Genomic DNA, 12132 nt, shown 5'->3' on the forward strand with positions numbered 1-12132 from the left:
CCAACTCAAAAAAAAAAAAAGAAAAAAGAAAAAAAGGGAGGGAAGGAGGGAAGGAGAAAAAAAAAAGTTGTATCCTATAGGCGAGATGATGGTAAAATCAAGCAACTGAAGTGGGAGTCAGAAATAACTGTGTAACCTTTCAGTATTCTTTAGAGTTTTTGGTTGTACTTTCCTTGTAATTGGTCAAATTCATCTCTTTGGAAACAATGATTTTTTAAAGTAAAAACAAAGTGAACAATAATGTGTTAGACGCATCATTCATTTACTAATGGGTATGAGTATTATAATCAGTATGAATGTGCCTTCAGTGGGACTGTTGTGGGTCACCCTCCAGGATGATAAATGTAAGAATGCCAAAACTTACAATATCCTAATTCTCCCAGAAAACAGTCCTGGAGTCAGCACCTTTAGCCTTTTCAATATCAGTTTCATTGCACTTCAACAACTGTTTTTGAAACGATGTTTGTTTTCTTTTGTTCAGATTCCTTCTGGTCGACTGTAGGTCTTAAGTGAAGTTGGAAATGCTTTTGAGATTAATATTATTTTTTCCTGTTACAAAAATAAATACTATTTTTTCCTGTTAGAAAAGTAAAGTTCTTACACAGGTTTTTGTACTAGGAAGACATGTAGGATTAAGGGCACTACAATTTGGATATTTTAAATGAAGGACTGAATAAATAGTCAGTGAGATCTGAATTAAAAAATCCTCAGAAAACAAGGCATGACACAAGCAGAGAAAGGTTCAGCATATCTCCAAGGGAAAGCCTTTATCCATTGGATGAGTCACTTGTCCATTCCACAGCCAAAATTACTCATCCCAGTGTACTTGACCTTTCTGAGGACCTAAGGAAATTTACCAGGATTGATTGTCATTCAAGGGAGAAGGGCTACTTTAGCCAATCAAAAGCATACATTGTGATGTTTTGCTATGCCTCTGTCTCAAATAAGAATAAGTTTGGATTGAGAAAATAACTGACAAAATATTCTCTTCCAAGTGGCCCCTGGAAATTTACCTTCTTGCATGTAGGCACAGATGAGATGTTGTGATTCAAACTCCAGGTTCCGGTTTAGTCAATTTCTCAATCTTAAGTTTAAGCTATGTTGTTTGTAAAATCATTTAAATTTCCATTCCTAGAATCCACTGACGAATAGTTGTCTGGGTTTAGCTAGCCACATCTAACGTTTTTACCCATTCATAGATCGTTATCCACAATTTGGAGCATAGGGATTCCTTGGTCCCGGGACAGTCCTTTAACTACGTCTGTGTAGACTAAGGTAAAATAGTGTACTTGGATAAACCTCTCAACCACAGCACAGAGGGCCATACTGATAACATGACTCACCCAATAGTCTCATAAAGGAATGTAATCAAAAGTTGTTGCTGTTCAACAGTTTTGTCAAAAAATTCACACACGAGTAAACTTATTTACAAAGGATTGCCTGAGACATATGCAAACATCTGTTCCTCTGGATTCCTCTCTAGAGAGAACAAAAAATCACATACATGACTCTAGGTGTCAGATGTTCAAATAAATGAGCAAAGTGGTCTGCTGTGATTTGGGGAGGAAAGAAAGAAGAGTCATGTGGGTAACTGCGGGGTGCATTCTGTGCTTGGAAGCACATTCATTTCTTTTTTAGAGGCTGTGCAATCCAAACACACTCATTCCCATGACCAAATTTGGCTTGCAGCCTGCCTGGCTTTATTCTGCATCTAGATCATTGATTATCTGTCTTAGATTAAGTTAGTGCCTCAGAGCGCTACCAAGACTCTATTATTTGTTCCCTCTTATAATTGATTTTACTAAATTTGGACCTGACACTATAGTTTTAGGAAATTTGGGGCTGAAAACTGGGAGACATTTCTTATTCTTTGTTATACCCTAATTCATGGACAGTTACTTTCTGTGAAGTAGTGAGTTTTTCTCCTAAGCAAGGCTACTTGTATGTTCTATTCAAGATAGCATAAATAGTGATCAAATCATAATCTGCACTGTTCCTCAGTCCTGTGCTTATGAGGACCTTGTTTTTGTTACAGAAGTACAAATAGACCTTTCCCCACCTGACTCTCTGGAATCAGCCTAGTGCTCTATGATGACTGACCTTCAGCCCCTTCAGGCACGTGATGGGATGGGATTGCATCTCGTCATTCTCTTGTGGACCGGGTTGACTGTGAATCTTTCTGGCTGTGGAGCTTTGAGCTGAAGTGATCTATGCCACTTCTAACATTTATTACCAGGTGTGAGAACTACCAATGTCCTGGTTTCCTCTGCTGCTATATTGCAAGTGAGGGTGACAATGACACCATCACCTGGGAGTCACCATTTGACTCAAAGCAGACATGGAATATGAGAGAAAAGTAACTTTTGTGGTTTCAAGTCAGTGAGACTTGGGAATTAAATGCGTCTTATCCCAGCTTGAACCCTCCCTCAACCCACTCCCTTGTGTCACTGGTAGGGCAGATGTAGTGACCTTTCATGCCTAGACAAGCTCCTTGAACATGATAGCTTGTTAGGGCCAATGCGACTTGATTCCATCTTTAATAACCAGGATGATTGATAGTGATACAAGCCAGTTATACATGTGTTTTTCTATTTGGGCTGCAAGAGGCAGACTTTATCTATTTTTCATTAAAATGCCCTATTTCTCTGAAAAAAAAGATAAAAGTTGTCTGCAGGGCATACGATGCTTATATTCCTTTCCCTAAATTATAAAACTTGGTTTTTAGAATGAAAAAGACAAAGACTTGCAGTAACCTAGTTCTGGGTACACAACTGACAATTGATCAAACTGATTTCTTCCTAGATTATAACATGGCAAATAGACCATAGTCTTCTGGTTCCTGGCTCACAAACTGCTTTACTATATTCAATATTGTTGGGGAAAATTCATAATATTTTACAAAATAAATTGTTTCCCTGATCTGAACACTTTTCTTTCACCTGAGCAACTGGTTTGTTTTTATCTACTAAATATGGTGACCATGTCTCTCTCTCTTTTTTTTTTAATACATTTTCTGCTAGGAGGTTGATTGGCAGATTTTAGGGTCAAAATTAGTGAATACGGTAGACCCTACAGTCTACATTTTGTGTACAAACTTTACTCTTTTTAAAATTTTTTTTTTATTTTAAAATTGTGGGGCACAATTCAGGGTTAGGCATACAAATATTCGTTGTGCGGTTCCCCTTGTTAATGAAGTGTGCCCCCCCCTTCCCCAGGCAGATTTTGACTACTGTCAAACGTTACTCTTAACTATCAGATGAAATTTAAAGCTCCTGGAATTTTAAGGTACAGAGAGGAATTCCAACCTACAGTGTTTACAGTTGTTAATTTGTAGGTGTAGCTTAAGCAGAAGCAGTCTAGTAACTAGGTGATACAGAGTAGTTGTTAAGTTTATGAGCTCTGGAACCAGATTAGTTATATTCAAATCCTAGCTTTGCAAATTGTTAGCCATGTGATCTTAAGCAAGTTATTTCAGTGTACCTCAGTATCCTCATCTTTAAAGTGAGGATAATTGCCTCTGTGGTTGTGAGGATTAAAAGTGGTAATATACGGACACTATTAAGAACATTTTCTGGCATGTAAGTTATTATAATTATTTCTGTAATAATAAGTGGCCAGTGATTACAAGTCAATTCTCATGGTTCAATCAATTAAACATTCACTGAGAGCCTTTACTATAAAAAGCACTGTTGCTGGGTCCCAGAAATGCAAAAATAAACAAGACCTGGCCCTTGTCTTAGTTCATGGGACATAATAGCCTAAAAATGTGAATGTCAGTACAGTAGGACTAAGGCAATAATTACATGAGTTATTAAGTATTTGCCATCAATGTACATTTTGCAAAAACATCAATATGGATATTTCACCTCCATACCCTCACAGCCGTACTGATTTTTTGCATCCTTCTAGCCAAAGTTTTTGGAAAACAGAAAGCATTTAGAGATTGTGCGATAGAGTAATTAACTGGAAAGGAGACATTCAAGTGGTGCTGTGCAGCAGACACCTTTAGGAGTTACCACAAATAAATACAAACACAGAGGCAATGAACGATCTGAGAAAGGTTTCAGTGAGAAAGTGGAGGAACAAACCTGTGAAGGGTGCTCCTGGCCTGGGCATTTGGGAAAGGTTTCCCTGAGGAAGTAGCTTTGCAGCTAAGGCCTGGAGACTAAACAGCAGTTGCCTAAGGAATGTTCCCGACAAAAATAATGGCAAGTACAAAGCTGCTGAGGCAGGATGGAGCTTGTCAATTGCCTACTGTTCCCAAAAACTAAAAGAGTGTGTAGCTAGAACATAGTAAGCAAGCAGAAAGTAGCATACGGTGGTAGTAATTATCCTGTCCTCAGGAAGGTCTTCTCTGGGCACACCTATCTAATATAGCTCGCTCCCTTCTCTGTCCCATTCCCCTTCTGTGTTTTCTTTGTAGCATTTCTCTTAAGTCAGATGGGTTATTTGGTATTTGCCATCAATATATATGCAATTTATAGGCATTTATGTGCTTTTTTTTTTTTTTGAGTTGAAGTCTCACTGTGTCGCCCAGACTGGAGTGCAGTGGCCGCTCCCGGCCACCGCAACCTCGACCTTCTGGGCTCCGGCGATCCTTCCACCTCAGCCTTTCGAGTAGCCAGAATTACAGGCATGTGCTACCACGCCCAGTTGATTTTTTGATTTATTGTAGAGATGAGGTCTCGCTTGCCCAGGCGGGTCTCAAACCCGTGGGCTCAGGCAATCCACTCTCCTCATCCTCCCAAAGGCGCGGGATTACAGGATGAGCCACCGAGCCCGGCTTATGTGCTTTGTTAATTGTATATTTTCCCAACTTGGATGTCCGCTCCATTAGTAACAGATCTTATCAGTCTTATTCTTCTCTCTAACCTACAACAGTTGGAACAGAACTTGAGTATATCATTGGCGTTCAATACCTCTTGAATAAAAAAAGGAAAACAAAACAAGGGAATGAATAGATGTGGTGAGAGAGGTAAACTGTGGCTTAATCGCAAAGAGTTTTATACCCCCAAACAGTATTTTGACCATTAAATTAACATAAAGTAAATGAAGGATTTTAAGTCAAAGGGGTGTGATGAGGTTTGCATTGAAAAATCACTGATGGTTGGGTCAAGGACAGACCTGAGGGACTGGCAGGCAGATTATTGTGGCTTACATCAATGTGATGGCATGTGAGGAAGACAGAAATTGATACATCTGAAAAACAGCAAAAAGGATAATCAACAGGGCTGGGTCTTTGACTGGCATGAGAGAAGAGGAGGACACCTAGATTTGATGTTGAGCAACAGCAAAATGAATTCTTTTAGTGACAAGAGAGTTGTGTCTCTTTGCTGTTTTGGAGGAGTCTTGTAGGGATTTGTACCTCCTAGTTAGTGAGATGAAGTTTGAAGTGTGAAAGCCACTCACAAGGTGCTGTGAAGAACACACCCAGCTAAAGAGGGGTATAGTCAGGAAACAGAGACTGGCTGTTACGAGCACAGAACAGAAACTGAATCCATGAAAACAGAGAAGTCAGGTTTGGTGGCAAATGCCTATAATCCCAGCACATTGGGAGGCAGAGGCGAGAAGATTGCCTGTGTCTAGGGGTGCAAGACCGGCCTGGGGAACTTGGTGAGACCACCACCTCTACAGTAAATCAACAAATTAGCTGGTCCTGAGGGCCCATGCCCGTGGTTCCAGCTACTTGGAAGGCTGAGGCAGAAGGATCACCTGAGTCCAGCAGGTTAAGGCTGTGGTGGCTGTGAGTGTGCCACTGTCCCCCAGGCTGGGCAACAGTGTGAAACTCCCACTCAAAAAAGAAAGAAAGAAAGCAGGGAAGATCCATCGGTGAAAGGTGTCAGAGTGAGACTGGATGAGGACTCAGGCCACATTTCTAAGGAACTCAGGAGGAGAGAGAGAAGTCCACACAGCAGGCAGGAGAGCAGATTAGGGGAAACCAGACAAAGTAGGTCACAGAAGCCATGGAAAGTGCATATTTCAGGAAAGGAACAGCCTGGAACGGTTTCCATGACAAAAGTTACCTGGTTCATACCTCTAATTAGTAGACCTTTAGATTTTATTTCTGCAGACACCTGTATTCAAGAAGTAACACTGAGGAGAGATCATTCCTTAAAATAGAATTAGGGCTCCAACTACACCTTGGACAATGGCAAGGCAGGCCTGACAGATGCACTGGATTAGGATGACACCGCCCAAGGGGTAGCTTGCCAGAAGCGGTGAAAGGAAGGTAATAATTCTGAACACTCTGTAAATGTGTGGTCTTTCTCAAATGTGTTGTGAATGTGTTAGAGTAAGAAACTGCTGTATTTGTTTTAAAGCCATTAGCCCTAGACTTCCAAACTTCCCAGGTCCTGTGTTTGCAGTACTTGGGGGGCTAGGGTAGAAAAGGAGAAAATGATATGAAATAATCAAAAGTGATCAGAAGAGAGGATGAGGAAAGAAGGTTTCTAAGGCTCAATGCTCAAGAGCTGTTCCCAATTAGCAGAATCCTGACAGGCACAAATGATATTTTCATGTGTCTGTGTTGCTGAAAACACCCATTGAATTAATTTTAAAATTGTATTTATGATTTCCTCTCTCTGATTCGTGTCATTATAGATTCAGGACACGAATCTATAGTTAGTTAAAGAATGCACATGTACTTTATGAGTCATATTGTTCCAAGAATGATGTGGCTTGAGACGGTATCTTTGAAATCTATAGTACTTTTTCCTGAACTATATGTATTTGGAGACAGCCAGGCACTTCTGGCAGAACTCCAGGATTTATGAGATTTAAATCTGTACTTTGCAAACAGACGGATGCTTATCACAGCACTGGAGTGACATGGGGGTGCACTGCTCTCTGACCAGCAGAGGAGAGGTCACACGTAGGATATAGCAGTATCAGCAGGCTCCCTTGACAAAGTGTTTCATATCTAGAGTGACACCACTGCCAGTGTCAAGAGATGGACTCTTTTTAAAAGAAAGTCAATCCAATCAAGGTATGAACAGATCATTGCTGCAGGGAGCGACTCTTCACATGAGACTTGTCACTCTTTCCCTGCGTTTTACCATTTGATACCTTCATCTGAGTGTTCATTTACTCAGTAAACAGGTGCACATGTGCCAAACACTGTTGTGGTGGTGACCAAAGCAGAGATGTCACCTACCCACAATCTAAACAGAAAGAGAGAAGGAAATCAGCAGTTGCAGTGCAATTGCTGAGATAACACAGGAAGTCAGTACAGGAGCCACAGCCTTCTGAACCAGCCTTAGGAAAAGTCTAGCCTGTGACCCAATGGGCCAGCTAAAAAAGGTGGGACAGAGCTTCTTCCCTACTTTATTTACTGCTCTTGCCATGATAACTTTCCCCCAAATGTTGAGCCACTAATGCTTTAAAACTATAGCCTAAATTTGGCCAAAAGGCTGACATTTGATAAAAATAACAACACTAAATATTGTGATAGAAGAGAAAGAAAAAAATACAGAAGATATAAACGTCACAAAAATGGTCAAGCTCTCAAAATGTGGAACACTGATCCTTAAGATAGCTGTATCCTGGGTCCGAAGAAGTAGTACATCTTTGCTTGATCCCAACCTGGCCTTCTGAACCCAACCTGGCCTTTGCTTGATCCCAACGTGGCCTTCTGCTCTGCTAGATCCACATCGTCTTGGAGGTAAGAATGTTTATTTATGTCATGGAGAAGCAGGCTTCTATGTCATTGTCCCTTTCCAGGGAAAGACTAGAAAACACCTTGCCTCCCATGCATCTAAATATCTCTCATCTTTATTTCTAACAATTGGCAAATGAGAGAATTTTTCCGTATCCAACTACCCATATTAAAGTATGCAACAAAATGAATGACTTCATGCTCACTCCAAAAAAGGTCATTTTTGCCGACCCTGCCTGCATGGTAGAGCTTCTTAACTCCGGAACATATGCACGCATTCAAACATACAGATACAGGAAGTGGGGACACTAATAAAAAGCGCATTTTCAACTTTGAGCAATAAACATACAGAGATATGTGTTCGACTCCCACCTCAAGTCACTGCCTTGTTAACCTGAAAAGTATATGAAAGCATTTTCTTAAAGTTTGGTAAATATATGTCTGTTTTAGAAGGTATGGACCTAGTTCTTCTTTTTTACTCTTCTCTTCCTTTGTGTTCCTTTTCTTAAAAAAAAAAAAAAAAATTCTGTTTTTTCCATTCTATGCTTCATCTGTTTCTCCCGTCCCTGCCTTCAAGGTGATAAGAAACAGCAAGACCTGTGGGATCCTAGCTGCAGAGGTACTCAGGGTCAAGGACCTTGGCTTGGGCTGGTGGACCCCAGCTCAACGATGCAGCCAGACTACCAGGGCCTATGGAGCAGAGAAAATAAATAGTTAGGACCAAGGCCAGTGAAGCCTTCAGGGAGGGCACCAGGAACAAGGAGGCAATTAGAACCTCAGGTTAAAGTGGTCGGCAGATTGAGATATTGGTTACATAGAAGGTGAATCATCGAATGCATGTTGAAGATAATGAGAGCCACGTTTTTGACTTTTAGAGAAAAGTGTTACCTCTATAGAAAGGGCAAAAGCTAGAGTGAACCCTATGACTATGAGTTGGAATTAGAGATAGTAGTGTAATTTCAACTTTGAAGGAAGGAAGGAAAGGAAGGGAGGGCGGGAGGAAGGAAGGAAGGAAGAAAGGAAGGAAGGAAAGAAGGAAGGAAAGAGAGAAAGAAAGAGAGAGAGAGGAATAGAAATAGATGCTATGTTTTGTGTGTGTGTATATATATATATATGTATATATATATGTGTGTGTGTGTGTATATACATATATGTGTGTGTGTATATATATATATATGTGCATCCACTGAGAAAACCGAGAAACAATGTCACTCAGGAAAAGGTGAGCACACCCAGCACCTAGATTTTAGTTCCTAAAAGCCATTCTTCACTAAAAAAGAGTTCCTTAGAGAAAGAATTGACTTAAAGACTGGAACAGAAAAAGTACAAAATGAATCTGGGCTATCTTGTGCCAAAAACTAAGGAAATGCTCAAATAATGAGGGAAACTTGTCAAAAAGATATATGAGCTATGTCTAGGGACTCCTACTGTCCCAGTCTGGGTAATGTGAGCATAAATATAAATAATGATTTTAAAGAATTATACCTCTTTGAGTAAAATAGCTATCTATAAGTCTACACTGATATAAATAAATAAGCAAACATAAATGTGGGAGACAGGAACTTTCTTTATAGTAGAATGCTAACTTATAAATGTAGACAAATGACAAAATCAGAAAATTACCATTTGCTAACCATCATTGTAATAACTGATTTAGGCAAAACATCACCAGTGAATGTCAAGTCTACTATGTAAAAAATTTTAGAGTAATAAATATTTCCTTAGTTTTAAAACATTCCGTACATGGAAAAATTAGCCACTTTATAATAGAGAAAGCTAGAAGACATCACCTTAACCAAGTGATTGACATTGTGTGATACACTGATATGATACACTGTGAAGAACAGGGCCTCACTGGTGAGGAATGTCTACTGATAATTCAAAATATGAGTCTACATGAGGAAACATCAGGCAAACTTTAAGTGAAAGATGTTCTAGACAATAACTGGCCTGCATTCATCAAAAGTACTAATGTCACAAAAAGCAAGGAGAGACTGAGCAAATGTTCTACCCTGAAGACTAGAAACATGACAACAAAATGGAACCCATGACCATGGATTAAACCCTGGATTTTTTTTGTTTTATTTTGTTTTTCTGTTTTTTGGTTTTTCAGTCTTAAATAACAAAGTACATTATTGAAACACTTGGTAACATGAAAATAGGCTATTAATAGTAAGTGGCCAAATTCTATCCATGTCAAATTTCTGATTTTGTTGAGTATATAGTGTCATGTCTGCAAATTACCCTCAAATAGTTCAGGGAGGAAAAACATATGAATAAGTATATATGTGTGTGCATGTATATACATACACATAATGATAAATGTGGTCAAATATTAACAACTAGGAAACTTGAGAGTGCTCTTTTATTATTCTTACAATATGTCTCTAAGGTTAAAAATATATCAAAATAGGTAGCAAGTAACCACATATTGCTCATTTATAGAAGCACTGAAAAAAAATTACCCTAATAGAATTAACAGATAAGATTGCAAACTTTTTTAAAATTTCAAAGTAAAAAAAAAAGTAATGAAAATATGGAACTAAGAAACCAACTATATTTCAACATTCCTTCATACTCTTCAAGCATTATACTATTCTGAAGGTAAAATGATATCGCATCTTATTTTTCCTTTCCTTGGGCTGTTGCCTCATTTGAAAAAAAAATAAACAAACTACAGTGGATACATAAAATTTGCAAAAAGTACTATCTAAAAAGTTCTAGGTAAGAAAAAAATTGTCATTTCCTTTATTTTTTTCAAACTTATATTTAAATGATATAATTCGGAATTGAAAAAATTCAATTTTGTTCTCAAAGGAAGTAACAATGTAAGTCAATTTGCATGCCTTCTCTCTCCCTTTCTCTCTCTCCCGGCCAGGTGTCCTATGTCAAAGCTATTGACATTTGGATGGCGGTGTGCCTCCTCTTTGTATTTTCAGCGCTTCTGGAGTATGCGGCTGTAAATTTTGTATCAAGACAACATAAAGAACTTCTGAGATTTCGACGAAAGAGAAAGAATAAGGTAAGTGATGAAATGCATTGGGTTTGGTGGTATCCAATTTTCACTGGAAAGTGAATTTGTTGTGATGAATAGAGGTGATAAGAGAAGAAATTGGAACTAAGGATGAAATGGTATGATATTCCTTTTTTTTTTTGTCTAGTTGAAACTTGAAGTGTTAAAAATAACTACAGGGAGAAAATGATGATACCTAGTTATACTTTAAACAGCATTTCTGGTGACATGAGACTTATCAACTTCTTTCTAATGTACTTCCTGGAACAACATCTTTTTTTGTCTCAGTTGATGAAATGTAGTTTATTACTTGCAATGTTAGAGTGATTCTAATGGTTTTACTTGATGTAAGTCATCAAATGTAATTATTAAAGTTATTCCTTTTTCTAAGCTAATTCCTTTGATTTCCACCAAATATTACTTATTTATTAATACCATGATGATATATTCGTGCAAACTATGTGGTACTTTTTTGATGAATATTTTCATGTTCTTAAGACATTTTTTCTGAAATCCTGTGGGAAAGTTAATAAAGCACTATTATTGCCTTGCTATCATCTGATAAAAGATGAAACAAGGAGAAAACTGTATTTTGCATATGATTAGGAGATCATAGGATGTTGCAGGAGTAAGCTCCTACTTGGATTTGGATAACCAAATGAGGTTGTTTTCTCTACTCAGACCTGTGATGGCATTACCTCCCTTTAGGTGCACCTGGTTTTAACCAAACCCCTTTCCTTTTCTGGAAAGGAACGTTTCCATTACAACAAATCTATGAGTATACGTCTAATGTGAATGTGCCAACTGACATTTCAAAAGCAAATTAACTTTTGGAGCAATAGAAAGAAATGTCAAAGTTATGTATAATTGTGGCCAGGATCTAATATATTGAATGTTTAAGTCAAAGCATAATGCTTTTTGATAATAGTCTGGTTCATCTAGTGTGCATTTGTAAGGATTTTTAAAGGTTCTAACTTTTTTTAAGGATTCCTATGGTTTCTGAATGATTGACTGCAATTTATATATTTATTAATTTTTTTTAAAAAGCACTAAACTTTTATCTCTTAGTGCTTGAGTCTCCTTAGCATTAAACATACCCTAAAGCAATAGAGTATTCAGTCATCTCTAAATGGCCCTCCAAAATCATCACCACTCCAATAAACACCCTATTAACTGTTGCATGGAAGGAACATCAGTAACAGGAGATGAGTAATATATGAAGAGAAAGCAGTGCTAGAGCTTGTATTTGATTACATTTTTACTAAAACAAAAGTATATTATTTATCCATTGAAATTCATTGTGATGGGGAGATTAACTTTTCCTCAGCTTCTTCCTTCACCTCACTCACTGGTCTACCGTTCTATTTACATTTCCTCACTCTTCTTCCTTCTTCCTTTCTCTCTCTTTTCTCCCCTTCTCTCTCTCTCTCTCTCTACTACCTACTCCCTCCTCTTTTCTCTCATG

At 38.3% G+C, this 12132-nt stretch overlaps 1 protein-coding gene across 1 annotated transcript in view; it reads left to right on the plus strand.

The window, feature by feature from the left end:
- Nucleotides 1-12132, plus strand: part of GLRA3 (glycine receptor alpha 3) — a 102908-nt gene that overhangs the window by 78237 nt on the left and 12539 nt on the right. Inside the window, exon 6 of the mRNA XM_008070412.2 lies at nt 10533-10676. Within this exon, the coding sequence (XP_008068603.2) occupies nt 10533-10676 (144 nt within the window). The remainder of the gene's footprint in view (nt 1-10532; nt 10677-12132) is intronic.

Source organism: Carlito syrichta, unplaced genomic scaffold (genome assembly GCF_000164805.1).
Source record: "Carlito syrichta isolate Samal-C Ts95f unplaced genomic scaffold, Tarsius_syrichta-2.0.1 Scaffold313389, whole genome shotgun sequence".
NCBI classification, from domain to species: Eukaryota; Metazoa; Chordata; class Mammalia; order Primates; family Tarsiidae; genus Carlito; species Carlito syrichta.